The sequence below is a fragment of the Psammomys obesus genome, unplaced genomic scaffold (genome assembly GCF_907164565.1).
Source record: "Psammomys obesus unplaced genomic scaffold, mPsaObe1.curated_primary_1811, whole genome shotgun sequence".
In the NCBI taxonomy this organism is placed as follows: domain Eukaryota; kingdom Metazoa; phylum Chordata; class Mammalia; order Rodentia; family Muridae; genus Psammomys; species Psammomys obesus.
Window position 1 is genome coordinate 4,929,518 of NW_026585686.1, and position 19,932 is coordinate 4,949,449.

At 38.6% G+C, this 19,932-nt stretch overlaps 1 protein-coding gene across 1 annotated transcript in view; it reads right to left on the reverse strand.

Moving 5' to 3' along the window:
- The window catches only part of Ccdc171 (coiled-coil domain containing 171), a 330,679-nt gene that overhangs the window by 294,080 nt on the left and 16,667 nt on the right, over window positions 1–19,932 (reverse strand). The window contains exons 5-7 of the mRNA XM_055591708.1: window positions 19,579–19,753; window positions 15,026–15,216; window positions 11,271–11,402 (exon numbers count right to left, since the gene is read on the reverse strand). Of these exons, the coding sequence (XP_055447683.1) occupies window positions 11,271–11,402; window positions 15,026–15,216; window positions 19,579–19,753 (498 nt within the window). The remainder of the gene's footprint in view (window positions 1–11,270; window positions 11,403–15,025; window positions 15,217–19,578; window positions 19,754–19,932) is intronic.

The following is a 19,932-nucleotide window of genomic DNA, read 5'->3' on the forward strand; positions in this document are numbered from 1 at the left end:
CGCATTCTTTCCCCACCCACTAGAGATACAGTTGCTAGGAAACTGGCCCATCCCCCTAGGGAGGGACACCAGGTCATTATGGTCTGGGGACCTTCCTATAGCCAATCAATTCAAAATGTAGCATTTTGACCAATAGATGCTTGCCAGGCAGGAATCGCCCCTGCCTTGGGCATGCTGGGATGGACCAGAATTTTTAAATCACCCAACTAACCTGAGCATGGCGTGCTCGGCTTCCACCACTGTGGCGGTGGGGGGTGTGGGCCCAAGCTGCGCTTGTAATTTGTAATAAAAAGAACCCCATGTATTTACAGCTGAGTCTAGTTATTCCTGGTCTTTTGGGGTTCGTGAACTGGGCAGAACACACTTACATTACATTTTCAGAGGTTAGAGTCTATGATGACCAAGCAAAGGCATGGTGTCAGGAACAAGCTAAAGCTCATATCCAGATGCTCAACTAGGAAACAGAGAAGACACTGGAAATGGCATAAGTCTTTTGAAATCTCAGAACTCAACGCCAGTAACACATACTGTCTCACAAGGCCTTACCGCCTAATCATTCACAAACAGCTCCATCTGGGGACCAAGTATTCAAACATACATGCCTAAAGGGGCCATTCTCATTGATTACACCACACCATATGCTGTTTCCAGTATGTTTTCTGTTTCCTGCTGGAAGTTCAATATTGTGAGCTTTCAGCTGTTCCTGCTGCCATGCTTCTGAGCATGCTGTTCATGGATTCATCCCTCTGAAACCATAAGCTCACAATAAATCCTTCCTTCTATAAGTTGCCTTGATGACAATGTCTTATCACAGCAATAAAAACTTTACTTAGACAAGGGAGACAAACCATATTCAAACTAGCAAAAATTTCACTTAGGTATGAGAACTGATAAAGGCTTAGTAGTTGTTCAGAGGTAGAAAGAATTTACTTTACAACTTAGTATGAAACTACCAGGGGATATACTTCACCAAAGTAAGAGAAAAAAAGAAAAAGACACAAAAAAATTAAGAAAGAAAATCCCACATAGGAGAGATGCCCAAGAGAATGGGGGGGGGGAAACTATGTCTATCAAATCTGCAACACTTGCTGCAGATGTACTGAGCACTAGTCAGAAACAGCCTGCCATCTGTACCAATGCAATGAGCCCCAATGCAATGCAGATGAGCTCCATCTACCTTAAACATGGATTTGGCTCCTAGCAGCCACGTAAGAAATGAGTTTCTCTTCTCAAATATTTACTTCACTTTGCAAAAGGATCATCTCCATGTGGCCTACTCCCTACAGCTTCAAGTTAGCTTCACTACAACTTCCTTCTGAGGTCCTTCCTAACAAGTGGAATTAGATTTTATAAATTGTACTGCTTCTGCCAATGTAAAGTAAACATTATACCCATCCTATGTAAATCTGACCACAATCAGGTTTTGGTGTATTTGCTAGTTTTACTACAGGTAACTTTTCTATATGAACATTTCCTTTTTCAATTTTTTTAACCTGAGAAATGTACTTCATACAGTTCTTGCTGGTTTCAGTCTATCATTAGTCTACTTTCCCCATACAATCAATATACCACAAGTGATTTTATGTAATGTGGGATGTGTGAGTTGTATAAAATCACACCTATATGGCTTAGATAGGTAGATAAATGAACAGAGGTAGCTATGTCAGCTGACCTTTAAAAATTAGGAATAACTACCCTCAAATACTCTAGCCCCATTCTTAAACTCTTCTTCATTCTTATTGAGGTTAGTTGCCTATGGGGAATCTTTATGCTTAGGATATACTATTGGCAGTGGAAAGGGGACTGCTGACAGTGGCCGAGTACAAGGAACATACAAGGGATTAACAAAATGTTAACAAAAAGAATATGCATGAATACCATAATAAAACTTATTATTTAGTCTACAAAACTACAAAAAGGGCCAATAAGATGACTCAATGGGTAAAGACAATTGCCACACAAGCCCAATAACCTCAGTTTGATCACCAGAAGCCACATAAAGGTGGAAGGAGAGGACTCAACCAACAAAGGTATGCTCTGGTCTCCACACACAACAAAGGTATGCAGGCCTCCACACACAATAATAGTAATGAATTTTAAAACACATTAAAAGAGTATACTGGGCTGTGTGCAGTTGTGCACACCTGTAATCACAGAACTCAAGGAAAGGCAGGTAGTTCTCTTAGGTTCGAGGCCAGCCTGGTCTACAAAGCGAGTCCAGGACAACTAAGGCTACACAGAGAAACCCTGTCTCAAAAAACAAAAGCAAATTAAAAAAAAAAAAAAAAGAGTATACTGTTTATGCCTATATCGGCTATATATTTACCAGTTAAAAGGCACTGATTCAAAGTTTATAATTAATAGAATGACACACAACTTCACTTTCTTTAGAAACAAATGTGATTGACAAATATTTCATATGCAGAGCAGACCTTTAGTTAAAATCGAAGTACTACCAAGAATTATCTAAATGTCTAAAGTACTTATTTTGACTCAATTATTTTTGCTCTATTTGAGTAATGTCACACTTCTTTGGTATCAAAATGTTCTGTTTATTAGTTACTTTTCTAATGCTATGCTAAAACATAATGACCAAGGCAACTTATAGAAGGAACAGTTCATTTGGGCTTACAGCTCCAAAGGAATAAGAGTTCATTACCGTCACAGCAGTAAAGTGTGGAAATAGGCAAGACTGCCAGAGCAACACGCTCACATCTTAGGCAGAGAGCACACAACAGAGGGGACATACTGGGAATGGCACCAGGCTTCTGACACTTCAAAACTCACCTCCAGTGACAACCTCCAGCAAGGCCACACTCCTCAACCTACTGAAACCTACCATCAACTGGGGACTAAGTATTCAAACACCTGAGCGTATGGGGGACATTCTCATTCAAACCACCACAGCTGCCCTTCTTATCTGCACATAACATGATAGAGATTTTTTTAATTCCCTCTATAAACAATACATTTTACAACTTTAAAAAATAAATGTGCTCCAAGTCGGTACTGAAAATATATTTATTCTAAGAACTCTGTTACTTTCAAGAGCAAACATTTTCGAAAGATGTCTCAGTGGTTAAGAGCACTGGTTGTCCTTAAAAAGAACTTTGATTTGGTCTCCACACCCACATAGCAGTTCATAAACATCTGTAAGCCCAGCTCCAGAGGATCCAATACCCTCTTCTGGCCCCCGAGAGCACCAGGTACCAGGCACCAAAGATGCATGTAGTACACACACATGCATGAAAGCAGAACACTCACTCACACACTCACACATACCTTTAATCCCAGCACTCATAAGGCAGAAACAGAAGGATCTCTGAGTTTTAGACTAGCCTGGTCTACAGAGTGAGTTCCAGGGACAGCCCGGGCAACACAGAGAACCCTGTCTCAAAAGAAAATTAAAATATATTTTTGAGAGTAGACATTTTGTTCCAAATAGTCCTGCTTCGCCGGGCAATCCAGTGAGTCACTCTCAGTGTTCAAGAGAGTTATCTGCAGTTGGGCAATGGTGTAGCACACCTTTAATCCCAGTACTGGGGAAGCAGAGACAGGCAGATCTCTTTAAGTTTGAGGCCAGCCTTGTCTACAGAGTGAGTTCCAAGATAGGCGGGTTTACAAAGAGAAACTCTGTCTCAGAGAGATAGACAGACACATATATACAGACATACATACATACAGATAGAGCTATCTGCAGTAAAAATTAGTCGTCTCCACATTAAAATTACTTCTCTAAGTATTAGAGAAACATGTTTCACAGAAATTACTAAGCAAATGTCAAAAGACATTTCTACAGCTGACATTTCATCATTTTATAATCATTTTATAATACCACCCAATTATCTTGTTTTCCTGTGCTTTTAGGGCATGATATAAAAAGAAACCTTTGCTTGTTTTATGATCCTTAAGCATCTCCCCCATTCAAGTAGTTTGAAAGCTTTGGGTCTGACTCTTAAGTCTTTGTTCCACTGTAAGCTGTACCTGGTACTAAGATGGCCTAGTCTCATTCCTTTGCAGGGGTTATCAAATTTCCCATCTATTGAAAAGACTGACCTTTTCTAAACATGTTCTTAGCACCTTTGTCAAAATCAGCTGGATGTAGATGCAGGGTTTACTTTTAGACTCTTTCATTGGTCTGTCTGTTTTTATGCAAATCCATGCTTGTTTGACCAGTACAAACCAGTACTTGACTTAATAAAGTCAAGTAGCACAATGCTCCTTTCTGTTTTGTTTTTTCTTAAGACTGCTTTGAGTATAAAGGGTTCTTTAATGGTTCCATCAAAGTTTGGGTTTGATTATGGTGGCGGTTGTAGGATTTGTTTTAAGTTCTGTGAAGCTTGTCATTGTTTATTTGGTTCGGTTTGGTTTTTGAGAGAGGGCCTGTGTTCCTGGCCCTGCAATGATGAGGAGGCGCTCACTGCTGGGATTACAGCCATGCAGCACCACATCAGGCTTCATCACTGGTGTCATAGCAACTATTTCACTGAACCTATAACCACATCCCATGTCTGCTCTGTGACTACCCCTGGGATATGTCAATACACCAACAGGGCATTGAATAGACCAAAGAAACAATTCCAGCTTGAAGAACTAAGTACCAGGGCCACTTACAAGAGCATCTCTGAAGCTCCCTGGCCAACTTGCAGTTGCCTCTAAAGATAGTTGCTCTAAAGCAGTTCCTCTAAAGATAGATGTTGTTCCTCGGCAACTGCTCTCTGTCTCTAACACTGTGGGAGGGTCCTTGTAACATCTGTCATTTCCTGAGCTGAGCTTTGAGCCCCTCTCCTTCCTCATTTGGAGGAAACAGCTACACAAAAGTATCAATAATTTTATATGTGCTAAACACATACCGACAATGTTTCACACATAGAATCCCTGTCATGATTTAAACTCTGAAAAAAATTTTACTTCTCAGTCAGACAAAGATTAATTGTAGTACATACACAGAATACAATTATACAACAGTCAAACTGAGTGAACCAGAATTATTGTCTAAATTTCACAATCAAACACCAAAAGGACAAGCTGCACAAATACACATATTGTATAATGTCCCACTCATATATGTAGAAGGCATAAAATGCTAAGAAACAAACCGAGTAAAAGCATATCAAAGTATATGGAGAATACTCAATGCCAGGTTCAGAATGGGGTTCTGCTATGGGATGGAACAGTGACGAGCTGAAGTGATTCAGACTGGGCTTCAGTGGTATAAAAACGTGCTGTGCTTTTACATCTGAAATGAGAGGAGCAAACACGGAGACGAAATGCACAGTAGATGCTAGTTACCTTACTGGTCGTGGTGCTTACATTGGGTATTCGATTCTAAGTGTTCCAGGGCTTAAGCGTCCAGCTTTATTAGCACAAGCCAAGCATGGGATGTGTTGTGAGATACAGACTAATTTGTCGACATCAAAATATATTTAACTTTAACTTTTGTCACAGAATTTACCTTCAAATCAAACAAAAAGCAACCTCAGTTCTTGCACTAGAAAATGTAAGACTGACCAATGGGATGAAATAGTAATTCAGACACACTAGAAACTGGCTGAGTTCTCTCTCCTGTCCACTAGAGGGAGATATTGAACTCAAAATGTTTTTAAACATGGCTTGTTTTTGAACTGACATACATTTAAACGTCACAGGAAACCACATTGTGCTGTTAGAAAATAAACTTGTTTTCTTTCCACATCTTCTATAAACATATGCCCAAAACTATAATTCTTTATATGAACTTACATAAACACTTCTCAGAATCTAAACTATAGCTTCAATCCTGAGGACTTTTAATTACAGAAAGAATTTTAATTGAAGAAGTATATTTAGAAAAGTATCAGAGCAAACATGCTCCTTCTAGCTTAGAAAGCCCATCAGTGTGGCTGTCTATAACACTAATTTGGCAACGGGTTGTCTCCTCAAAGAACCAGTCCAAAAACAGTTTGTTCCTGTAGTGTAAAGCATACACTGTGCAGGCTAAAGAAATGGCTCAGCAGTGAAGAACACGTATTGCTCTTCCAGAGGACTCAAGTTTGATTCCCAGCACCCACATCAGGAGGCTCACAACCACCTGTAACTCCAACTCCAGGGAATCCCACACTGTATATGTCTGTCCCACCCCCATAACTAAAAATAAATTTAAAAAGCAAAATTTGTAACCGTACAGAGTCATAAGGGGTCACAGAGAGAAAAAAAATTAAAGAAAAATAAACGAATAAATAAATAAGCTATACAGTGTGTCATAAATAACATAAATCCATATACTATTTAAGGCTGATCATCTTACAGTCTTTCTCTCTACACCTAGATCAGCTGTGGGTCTCTAGGTTAATCACTGTGTACCACAGATAAAAGTTTCTATGATGAGGGTTAATGAGTGTATTAATCTATGGGTATAGCAATAAGTCATTAGGACCCAGTTTAATACTATATCTATGTAGCAGCATAAAAGTAGTAGGCTATCTTTGGATAAGGCATCTTAAAGCAAAACAAAAAGTCTCATGATGTTAGCAGCCACTAGTATACCAATAGGTATGTCTGGCCAAACCAGTTCTTTCCTCTTCTCGCCTCTTCTCCTCCTATGCCCCTCCCTTATACCTCCCCCTCCCCCCTCCTCTTCCTCTCCCTCCATGGCTCCTTACTGATTTCCTGACCTTTCTGTGTTTCCAAATGAAATATACACATCCAAAAGTCAAAGCTAGCATCCAGTATATGAGAGAAAATGTGATGTTTGTCTTTCTGGGTCTGAGTTACTTTACTCAGAATGGCTGTTTCCAGCTCCATCCAGTTGTCCACAAATTTCATTTTTCCTAACAGTTGAATAATAACTCCATTGTGTAAATATGCCACAATTTCATTGTTCATTCATCAGTTGAACATTTAGGCTGTTTCCATTTCATGTATATGGTGACTAGAGCAGCAATGAACATGGGTGAGCAGATAATTCTGAAGGCTCAGAATCATAGGAAAAAGGATGAGAAAGATTATAAAAGCCAGAAGCAATGGATGAGTACAAGAAAAAGCATTTTCCAGACACAGGACAGCTGTACATATGAACATAGAAACTCAAGGTAGGGAATGAGGGATCGGGACATGGCTGGGACACAGAGTTAATAAAATGTAACTGATAAGAAAAAAATAATAAAAAAACTGGAAAAAAAAGATGCTTAAAAAAAAAAAAGAAACTCAAGGTAGTTGTGACAGCACACAAAAGGCTTGTGAGGCTCAGGCCACATAAAATTCCATATGTAAATCTATGAATGTAATAAATCACATAAATGGGCTCGAAGATAGAAATCCCATGATCATCTAAATGGACATAGAAATGGCTTTTGACACAATACAGCATCTTTTATTATAAAAGCTCCAAGTGGGGTAGTGAAATGGCTGCCCAAGTAACAGTACTTGCCAACAAGTGTAATGATCCACAATCTGGATAGTACAGAGGCTTGACTCATGCAAGTTCTCCTCTGTCTGTCTCTGTCTCTCTCTCTGTCTCTGTGTATGTATGTGCCTGTCTCTGTCTCTCACACACACACAAAATAAATGTCTAAAACTTTTATTATGTTTAAAATTTTTATTTGGTTTAACAAGATCTGAACAAACTGGGGATAGAAGGAATACATAACAATATAAGAAAAGCTGCATATGACAACCCTATTGCTAATATACTAAATCAAGACAACTCAAAACATTTCCACTAAAATTTAAAAGCGAGAGTGTCTAGTTTCAACAATTTTATTAATATATTACTAGAAGTCTTTGCTACATAAATAGAAAAGAAGCAAATAAAGGGATACAATTAAGAGAGCAAGAAGTCACAGCATCCTTACTTTAAGATTATATTATTCTATCCATCATAAAGACTACACCAGAGGCTAGGCATGGTCGCACATGTCTTTAATTCCAGATATTTTTCTTTTTTTATAAATTTTATTTTATGTGCATTAGTGTGAATGTGTCGGATCCCTTGGAACTGGAGTTACAGACAGCTGTAAGCTGCCATGTGGGTGCTGGAAATCGAACCCAGGTCCTTTGGAAGAGCAGACAATGCTGTTAACCACTGAGCCATCTCTTTATCCCCTAATTTCAGAATTCTAAAAGCAGAGCTTGGCAGATCTCTGTGAGTTCAAGAACAGTCTAATTGTACATCTAAAATTCCAGGCCAGCAGGAGCTACACAGTGAGACAATAAGGCCTAGCTTAAAAAAAAAAAAAAAAAAAAGACTCCACTTGAAAACTCCAAGAACTAATAAATACATAACACATATAGCCAAGTAGCAGTATAAAAATTAACACACACATACACAATGGCCTTCCTACAAGCTTAATCAACACCTGAAGCATGCTGAAGAGAAAGGGACCAGCAAGATAGTTCAGCAGATAGAGGTGTTTGCTGCCAAGTCTGATAAACTGAGTTCAATCCCTTACAATCCACATGGTAGAAAAAGGAAAAATCATAGTTTGATCTTCACAAATGCACTCACATGCATACACATGTTAAATAAATAAATAAAGATAGATAGATAGATAAATAAATAAATAAATAAATAAATAAATAGATAAGTGTTAAGTGAAAGCAGAAGAATTCAGAAGAACAATCCCATTCACAATTACCAAAATGAAAAATAAAAAATATGCCAGTCAGTGGTGGTGCATGACTTTAATCCCAATACTCAGGAGGCAGATCTCTGAGTTCCAAGACAGCCAGGACTACACAGAGAAACCCTGTCTCAAATTAAAAAAAAAAATTATATATATATTTATAATTTATATATAAAAACACCCGTGAAAGTGAAAGATACCTTAATGAAAACTTTAAAATATGAAATTTTAAAAAGACAAGAAAATAAAAACGTCTTCCATCCTCATATATTCAAAGAATGGATATTTTAACAGTGTCTATCAAAAGCAGCCTACAGATTCAACTCAGTCCCTATCAGAATCCAAACACCATTCATCACAGAAATAGAAAAAACAATTTTACAATTGATTTGAAAACACAAAAGACCGTGGTTAGCCAAAGCAATTGTAAGGGGTAAAAAATAAGGCTAGAAGTATCACCAAAACGAAGTTAAAGCTATATGACAGAGAGATAATAACAAAAACAGCATGGTAAAATACAAAAACAGGCATGTACTTAAAAGGGACAGCATAGGTGATCTTCACATCTACAGACACCTGGTTTTGACAAAGATGCCTCAAATAATCATTGGGAAAGACCTCCTCATTAACAAAAGTTACTGAGAAAGACAGCTATCTACACACAGAAAAATAAAACTAGATCCTCATCCCTCAATCTGCACAAAACCAACAGGATCAAAGACCTAACACAACCTGAAACTCTGAAACTGCTAGGAGGAAACAGTCCAGAAACGAGCATGTGAGAACTTTCTGAGAGGGTTCTAGCCACTAATGAAAGAAAGACAACTGCTGAAAAATTGATCTCAAGAAATTAAAAAGGTTCTGTTCAACAAAAGAACAGTTAGTTGTGTGAAGAGATCTCCTAAAGAATGAGAGAAACCAGGGTGCTGGAGAGATGGTTCAGTGGTTAACAGCATTGATGCTCTTCCAGAGGACCCTGGTTCAATTCCCAGCACCCACATGGCAGCTCACAACTGTCTGGTCTATAACTCAAATTCCAGTGGATTCAACTCACTCACACAGACATATATGCATGCCAAAACCTAAATGCACATAAAAATAAATAAATTAAAAAAAAAAAGAATGAGAGAAACCAAAATAAAATAAAATAAAATAAAAAGGCACATGCACAGTGGTGCATGCCTGTAGTCCCAGCACTCAGGGAAGCAGAAGCAGGTGAACTGCTGTGAGTTTAAGACCAGCCTGGTCTATAAAAGCAAGTCCGGGACAGCCAAGGCTACACAGAAATACCCTGTTTCAAACCAGCCTCCAACCCCCAAAAAAGATAGCATCTTACCTTAATCATAACGTCCATCATCAAGAGATGACAGATGGCAAATGGTGGCCTTCAATGTGTGGAAAAGGGAAACCCCTATTCATGGCTGATGGTAGAACAAACTTGTGTGGCCACTATGGAAATCCCTACGGAAGTTTCTCTAAAAGCTAAAAGTAAACTACCGTATGACTCCTGAGCATGTACCCAAAGGAATCTATATCCTACCACAGAGATACCTGTACATCCATACTTACTGCTACTCTCTTCACAATAGCAAGGAAACAGAATCATCACAGACCAACTGATGATGATACACAAATTCTATTTATACACAAATTTATACACAAATTCTATTCAGCAGCTGGGCGGTAGTGACACATGCCTTTAATCCCAGTACTTGGGAGGCAGAAGCAGGGGTGTCAAATGGAGGTTCCCTTTATGGATGGAAAAAGCCACTCTCAAAAGCCACAGAGTTATTAAATGAAAACTGAAGTGCCAGTGGTTGGTTGTCTCCCTCTCAACAGCTACCATTACTGGCATAAGAACTGCAAAATATCTGACCTGTCAACAAACTGTCATGGAGAGGGGAAGGGGTTCTTGAGGCCACATCCACCCCTAAGAATTTGTAGGCAGTTCATGGATGCTAGAAGGAGGCCCTCATACAGGCCCACCCCTCTCTAAGCACCCATAGGCAGTTCATGGTTCCAGGGGAAGGAGACATTCTCCTCTGTGGTAAGGCCACTTCTGCGCTGCCCAATCTCCTTCAAAATAACACCCATCCATGCTCCTATGGCAACCATAAATAAATACAATAGGTCACCCACCAAAATACAGGAAAGGAGAAAGGGAACTGTTGGGAAGAAGAAAAGGTAATGAGAGTAGACATGATATATACACATGTAAAAAATGCCGTAATAACAGACCCGCTATTATGTATAATTAATGTATCCTAATAAAAGTTAATAAAAATCACATACTTTAGGTAAGCATAGTAGCTCATACCCATAATCCCAGCTCTCATGAGGTGGGAGCATGAGAATCAGGGGAGCTCAGGCATAACGAGAGACATGCATCAATTCTGAACCCAGCCTGTCCACATGAGAGCCTGTCTCAACAACAAGGAAATACAATCTATAAATCACATTCCCTATGGCAATGAAGCCATCCAACTGCAATATTTGCAACTGCTGCCCTACTGTCATGTCAAATGAAATGTGAAATGTGGCCTTCCAGATGTCAAAGACTTGGAATTGCTTTTTAAGCGAATGAGCTAGTAGATTGTCTTTAAGAAAATTTTAGTATCATAAGCACCAAGAAACATATTTTAGAAATGGAATTGTTTTTTAGAATACCTGTACTATAAGCTGTAACTCTCTTCGTTCAGCTTCCCATTGCTCTGCTTGTAATCTAAACTCCTCCAAGGCCATCTCCCTGACGTGAGACTCCATCTCATTCTTCTCTTTCTCATGTTTTTCCAGGGCTTCCTTTATGTGAATAAAATCTTGCTTTACTGACACATCAATAAAGATTATTCGCAATCTTTTAACCCTAGTTTAAATGAATAAAGGGCTCTCCACCCAACAGACCACTAAAAACTTTTAATCCATGTTAAAATCTTGGGGTTGGGGAAATAGCTACTAGTTCCTTAGCATGCTGCAAGCCCTGGATTCAATGCCCAGCTGTGCATAACACCAGGCATGCTTGTGCACACAGTCTCAGGACTTGGGTGCTGGAGGCGGAAAAGTCAGAAGCTCATGATCATCCTTGTTTATACTGAGAGTTCAAGGCCAGCCAAGGACACATGAAACTCCGTCTCAAAAAATAGCAAGTTTAAAATCTTAATAAAACTATTATTTTTATTATCAGAATATAAATCTGAGCAATTTAACATCTGAGGTTGGGACAAATGAAAGAAACAAAAATAAATTCCAGTTAGTATGGACATCTTTACCTGTGAGTAAACTGGATTATCCTTAAAATTTATGTGCAAACCTGGCCAAGAAAAAAGGTATTTTGTTGGGGGTTGTTCTGCTGCTTTATTTTAATGCTAATTACTGGATTTCAAGATTTGGTTCCACCTATCCTTATTTTATAAACCTGCCTAAAACATTTTACCTGATTGGTTGATTAAAGGCCTATTCCTGGACAGGACAAAATGGGGTAGTCATGGCTAAGGTTCCTGGGCTTGGAGGACCGGAGAATCATAAGAAACAGGTGGACTGGAAGAAAGGAGGAAGGAGGATGCCACAATGGGTTAGGTGGAGAAGGAACCACATGGGCAAGGAGGAAGGACTCTGAGGATGGCATGGATGTAAAAAAACAACAAGATGAAAAATATAATCAAGTATATTGGGATTCTGGAATGAAAGTAGACCAGATGAGGATGATTAAGGCAGATGGCATTGGATGGGGGCTGGGAGATGGATGGTAAGGTTACTAACCCAGTTTAGGTGAAATATCTTCCCGACCCAAGGTAAATGAGGCAATTATAAAAATCTAACAGGTGTCTGTGTCTTATTATTTGTGATAGTGGGTTAGAAAATACCACTGCAATAATTATTGAGCTAATAATAAATAATTTAGCCCAACACTCATAATTTTTATTTTCTACAACAGTATTTCTTTCCTTTTTTTTTTTTTTTTTTGTTTTTTTTTTTTTGTTTTTTGAGACAGGGTTTCTCTGGGGAGACCTGGCTGTCCTGAAACTCTGTAGACCAGACTGGCCACAAACCCATCTGTCTTTGCCTCCCAAATACTAGGATTCAAGAAGTGTGCCACCACTGCCTGGCCAATATATATACATATACGTGTGTGTGTGTGTGTGTGTGTGTGTGTGTGTGTGTGTGTGTGTGTGTACACATATGTGTATACATAAAAGAAGAGAAAAACTGCTGTTCAACAAAACATAATTTAAAAATTCCTAAATGTTATAACTTTGAAAACACATATGTTCAATTCGGACTATAACTAATTTTAGTTCTAAAGATAAAGAATAGTTTCAAAAGCTTTTCCTTTTTAATTTTCCTAAGTATACCACATTTATAAGATCTAATTATGTTCAAACCCTTAATACAAAACACAGGTTTCCTATGAAGATCAATTTTCTAACCTACAGGTTTAAAATGAAGTCATTAACATGAGGAGAGAAGGTCTGTGGTTTATGTGAGGAAAAGGGGATCTAATTACATGGATCTGTTTTGTAAATATTACCCCCATAATTTTCAGTAGCAAAAAGCCACAAGAGCCTGAGGCTTCCTCTACCCCACAACTAAAAAGTGATTCCTATTCAGCCCCAGACTCCTCTAAGGATCTCAGTGCAGGGAGCTCCAAGACCAGAGCAAACTCAAAGCAAAGACACCCTAAGTAGCTGACAAGACCATGTCAAGATTTCATACCTTAAGGTACAGGAGAATTGATGTAAGAAATACTGCCACCATCATCCTTTCTTCCTCCTAGTGTTACATTGTATGCAGGAAATGTAGCACATGTCCACCAAGGACTTACAGACTAACCATACTTACACATCCACCATTCAAAAACACCAGGATACAGCGATGTGCCAGTAACCAAGAGACAAGCCAGGATTATTGATAGGTAGAAAATAAAAAGTAGACCTAGAGATACTTGTAACAAAACTTCTACATTTACTAAATGTTTTAGAAAACCATTTTTCAGTGATGATGCTAATGTGTGCTGTTTGGCATGCAAAGCCATGTCAAGAACGAATGCCCAAGCAAAGCCTGCCCCACGTAAGGCTTAGAAGAATGCAGAACCTTCCCGGGGCCCCAGTGCAAATGTTATAGTGTGTGCAGAAAACGTCCACCATAGCTTTCTCCTCAGATGTTTATGACCTGTAGACTGTTCCTACCTCCTACCTCCTTGCTCACCTGTACACCATAATGCTGCCTCCTTGTTTAGCTGACTGTAGTAACTCTTCCCTCTTTATTTAGATGATTATAGTAACCCAACTCCTTGTCTAGCTGTAGTAATAAACATGCTAAGCTTCCAGGACACTAGGGCTTCTCCATCAGACAGCCCAGAACACCCAATACCAGCTGTTCTGTCCTTTGTCCCTTTGTTTGTCCTTTCTTCAGTCTGTTGCCTCCCGATCAGGTCACATCCTGAGACCATGCAAGGATGCAGCAATGCAAAAGAACAATGTATACTTAAGGTAAATATGGAACATTTTCACATTTTTCTTTTCTTTTTTAAAAAATTTAAACTATTACAGCCAGGCGGTGGTAGTGGACATTTTTAAGCCCAGCATTCAGGAGACAGAGGCAGACAGAACTCTGTGAGTTCAAGGCCAACCTGGTCTAGAGAGTAAATTTTCTAGGACCATCAGGGTTACACAGAGAAACCCTGTTCAAAAAAACAAAAGCAAAAACAAAACATACAAATATATAAATACTTCAAAATCATATATTCAATTCCATATGCTTGTCAACTTCAACCCTAGCCCCACTTCTACTGCAAGGAGAAAATAAATAAATAAATAAATAAATAAATAAATAAATAAATAAATAAATAAATAAATAAATAAGTAAATAAGTAAATATATATATATATGAAAATATGCATCTGACAATAACCTTAGTAAAAATTTTATGTTTTGCATTTCACAAGTCATCACAGAATATACTCTAATAATAAGACACTATAAAACACCTAATTTTCTGTATTTCTTGCATATTCAAACTAAAAACTAGAACCCACATTTTTTAAATTCCACATATTGTTACTAGATCAAAAGGGATATGTCTCTTAATTTTTACAGTATATCCAAACAAGTAGTTGCTGCTTTCTTTTTGTTATCATGTTTACCCTTTGTTCATTTAGTGTTTGTTGTTTTTCTGCCATTTATTTGTGGTGCTGGGGATCAAACCACAACCTCAGACAGTCAAGGCAATGACTCTACCACTGATATCAGAGATCTCAAGTGCTTTTCACAAAATAAACAGTACACATATTAATACAATCCTAAAACACAGCACAGGAGATATGTGAAAATGCCTCTAAATGGGAAAAAAAGGAAACCCAAGAGTAGTTTGATACAATATCTCAATGGATATTATTTGAAGAAACTTTCATTATGTAAGTATTGTACCTGCAGAGTTTTTTGCAGCCTGCTTTTTTCCTGCATAAGTAACTCATATTCTCGATTGCAACTTTGAATTATATTGTCTCTTTCCTCCAAATCATGTTCAAATTTTCTGCATTCTTCTTTCCATTTCTCTTGGGAAGTCTGAAGAGTTTTCTCAATCTCATTTGCCTTTCGTTGAAGTTCTGAATTCTGAGCTATTAAAAACATAGAATTATTAATATATTTATAACCACAAATTAATTCATTAAGAGTCTAAGGAACTAACCAATGGAGCTGACTTTATTTTACAACATGATCTTTAGGGCAAAATATTTAACTTTCTCCCTTCAGTAAACTCTAGAAGAACTCACTGTGCCTGTACTACTTTTTGATTTTTCACTCTCTTCCTTTCTTCAAATGGAGATGATTTTGCTATGGGCCAATATGTCATGTTCTTGAAAGCATGCCCATGTTTGGTACACCTCTAACACCAGCTGCACCTAGTGCTAATGGTTTTCTTCTGTTCATGAAAACAAATCTGGCCCAGTGTGATGGCGCACACCTTTAATCCCAAAACTCAGGAGGCAGGCAGATCTCTCAGTTCCAGGTTAACCTAGTCTACAGAGATCCAGGACAGCAGGGGCTACACAGAGAAATCCTGTCTCAAAAGAAAATTTTTAAAGAAAGGCATCTATACATATATAAGTAAATATATCTGTGCCTGCAAATAGCTAGCTCAATGGGACAAATCACTAGCCTCAGAAGCCTGATGACCTCAGTTTCCCGGATTCCACAATAGAAGAACAGAACAAACTCTGAAAAGGTTATTTTCTAACCTCCCCATGCATCCCATCTCTCACACACACCCACTCACAGACACACGTATGCATACACACACAAGTGCGCGCACGTGTACATCACACCACAATAAGTTTTTAAAAGAAAACAGACTAAATGTGTTTGTCTTTTTTGAGCAAGGCTTTAATTAGGACTATTTTATTACTTTATTTTGTGTATATGTGAGTGATTATGTTTGTTTGAGCGCATGGTCTGTGGAAAAGCCTTAGAAAGATGTCAGCTGCCCTGCTCTGTCACTCTCCATCATATTTCTCCAAAAGTGTCTCTCACTCAAACTGGTCTCTCACTCAAGTGGCTGTAAGCCCACATGATCCCTACAACACTGGAGCCAACTTTATTTACAACATGATCCTTGGAACAAAGTATTTGGAGCTACATACGTATTGTGGCCATGCTGGATTTTTATGTCGGTGCTGGGTGTTTGAACCCATGCTTGAGAGAAACTTTTCCATTCCAAGCCATCACTGCAGCCCCATAGTTATCTTTTACAGACCATGACATCTAGAGCTGCTTTATTTTTTTCTCTAAGTTTTTTTATGTCATTTGCCTGCATGTACATGTTTATCACGTGTGTCTGATGCCCTCAGAGATTAGAAGAGGGCATCAGATCCCCTCTAACTGGATACATATGATTGTGAGCTTTCTGGTAATCAATAAGAGCAACAAGTACGCTTAACCCCTAAACCATCTCTCCTGCCCCCTTAAGCTACTTTTTTAAAACTCAAGATTACAGTTCTTGGTGTCTTGTTGTTAGAACATGCTAATGGTGTCACACCTTAGCTGTAAGAAAGTCAGGAGCCTGAGGCTGTAACACACCTGACCCCACCATAGATCACTGACCCTATATCCCTAGCAGCGAGCAAAACCTCTTACTACCACCCCTGCAGAAAGGGCATGGCTTCCGGTATGCCTTTTCCAACTGCTGGTCAAATCTCTCTGGTTCCCTGTCCACAGGAGGAATGAAAACACCTCCTCAGTAAATTTTAGTGGAAAGAAACATAAACATAATTGTTAAACAAATGAAAATGCTGATTATGTTAGTAGCATGGATTTTAAAATTGTATTTCTTTCTGATTTACATAATTCATATGAAAGATGCAAAATTCAAAAATCCCCTGCCATCTTTTCATGGTACAGTATCGGTGTTCCAGGCAAGCAGCCTGATGCTTGCCCTCTGTGGTCAGCCTCTTCTGGTCTCACCTCTTTGAAAGCTCTAAAATCTCCTGTTTTCTGAAACTTTACACTACCTACTGTGCCTTCAAGTCGGTCTATTTATTTCCATAGTAGTGAAAATCTGTGGGGTGTTCAGGCTGGCAATTCCCCTGCTTTAGTCACCTATGACCTAGATTACGCCCATCACCTAGATTCTGACCTTGTGAGTAACAGCTGAGAACTGTCATTTACCAGAAGATAATATAACTGTGGCATTTACTGAGAAACCCATACCATCAGTATCATCAGATTTTTATTCTTGGTTTGGTCAGATCAATCACAAAGAAAGGCCTCCAAATTCCAACAGGAGGAGTGGGGACCTGGGTACTAGCTGCTGAGAAGCTAGCAGGAAAGAGAACTGGAGTAAATGGTTCCTATGCACTTAGCATTAGATACATGATCTTCCTGGGTCTGCCAGCTCCCAGGAAGAGCTTTAAGCACTTCATCTTCTGCTAGGAAATGGGAGTGATTCCAGAGCAAAATGCTCTTTGAAAGACAGCTAAGGATCAGATGCCATCTTCAGGCCCAACAAGAACCAGATATGCATGTGGTACACAGACATGCATGTAGGCGAAACACCAACATATATAAAATGTTTAAAATGCTCCAGTCTACCCTGGACATCTGTGAAATTTATGCTACATGTGCTTTATCAGACATTCATCCATTTAAACCCAGCACTCTATCATACTTGCCACAAAGAGAGCATCAGGACATCTCACTCCTATAATTCATCACATAAATCAACAGAATAGGTGTTAATATGATCACAAACTAGATATAATACAGCCTTATTATTTTAAGTAAAAATTTATATACACTGAGATGCCTAAGTCTTTACCATTCAAGATCTTACAAATGCAAGATTTTTAAGTTACACTTCTTTTAGCTTATGTAAATGTCATACCCCATGTTATCCAAGCCACTATCAAAACATTTTTTAAAATCCTTTAACTCAAAAATTTCCCTCATATTATTAATTTTTTTATGTGTAAGTATTTTGCCCACATGCATATATGCACACGTACACCACTTGCATGCTCGGTGCCTACAGAAGCTAGAAGAGGGTATTGGGTCCCTGGAAATTAACTGGAGTTAACAAACAGTTGTGAGCTGCCCTAGGGTGCTGGGAATCAAACCCAGATCCTCTGGAATAGCAGTGTTCTTAATCTCTGAGTCATCTCCAGCCCCAAGTTCCCTTATATTTCTTCCTATTGCCTACTCACCTCAGAAACAACCACTATACAGATTTTATTAACTAACAATTAGCTTTTGCAATTGTAGAACTTTATATACCAAAAAAAAAAAAAAAAAAATCACATAAGATGTCCTCAGGTATAGAAATTTTCTTTTTTTAAGATTTATTTATTTATTTATTATGTACACAGCATTCTCTCTGCATGTGTACTTGCTAGCCAGAAGAGGGCACTAGATCTCATTACAGATGGTTGTGAGCCACCATGTGGTTGCTGGGAATTGAACTCAGGACCTCAGGAAGAGCCGCCAGTGCTCTTAACATTTAAGCCATCTCTCCAGCCCCTAAAAAATTTCTTTCACTGAGTTATTTCTAAGATTCATTCTTTTCACTGCACATATTAGTACTTGGTCCCTTTTAATGGCTGAGTAACATTATATAAATACAACATAATACTTAGGTACCTTTCTATAACATAACCTGGATGCTTGCTTTGAGTTATATGGTAATCTACATAATTTTGTATACATTTATTTATACTTTAAATAACAGTTTATTTATAACTAAATTCTACATCACAGAGGGGTTGGTGCCTTTTTCTTTTAAAGGGACACAATCTAAAGCAGTGACATATAAACCTACAAGATCAACAAAGTCACTTACAGAGTTTCTCAAACATACAGACTGTCTGGCTAGAAATTTTGACTCAAATCTATGTTTCGAAGGGGCCTATATAGAACACTCACACAAACACATCTCCTTTTTGATTTTGCATATTGCTTAAGTAACAAGAATCCTAAAACCCCGGCTAGCAGACTTCTATATTCTTTTTCCATACATGCAACAGTATAAAATATTAACTGGCCTGAGGTTACAGTTCAGCTGGTAGAGTATGGGCCTAGTACTCACAAAGTCCTGTGTTCAGTCAATCCTAGCACTACATAAAGCAGGAACAGTAGAACACATCTGTAATCCCAGTACTTAGATGGTGAAAGCAAGACAGAGCAAGTTCAAGGTCATCTTTAGCTACACAGAAAGTCTGAGCCATCCTGAGATACATGACACACTTCCCCACCCCAAAAAAGGCTCAAAAAAAGTAATATTATGGCTGAAAACCCGATTCAGTGACAGAGTGCTTGCTTGTATGCATGAAGCACTGGGTTAAATCTCCAATGTGGACCCAAAAGGATTTAAATAGTTTACAAACACACAAACTTGTCCCAGGAGTAAAAACCCTATGTGAGATTCATTATGGATATGCAACAGCCCAAAAGGATGTGGAACAAAGCTGGAAGAGGAGAAGCCGCCTTACTGCAGAGCCTTTCTTGAATCCTCTGTGCCTCGGCCAGTCTCTCTTCCGACGCCCGTCTGGCCAGACCAACATCCTTTCTAGCAATAGCCAGGTCATACTCAAGACGCTGTCGAAGGGCTTCTCCTTTTTCCACCTCGGACCGCAGCCTGGCAATCTGGCTCTCGTAGCTTGACAGCTGTGAACAGATTCCTGGGCCCGTGAATTAGTACTAAAATGTCTGTAAGATGATGAGACTGCATAGTCAAGCATTTACATTTCTTAGCAAAAGCTCACTCTGTTTAGCAGAATTCACAAACTGACATTTTCTGGAATATTACGAAAGAAACACTGCTTTACCAGGCGATAAAGACTCCT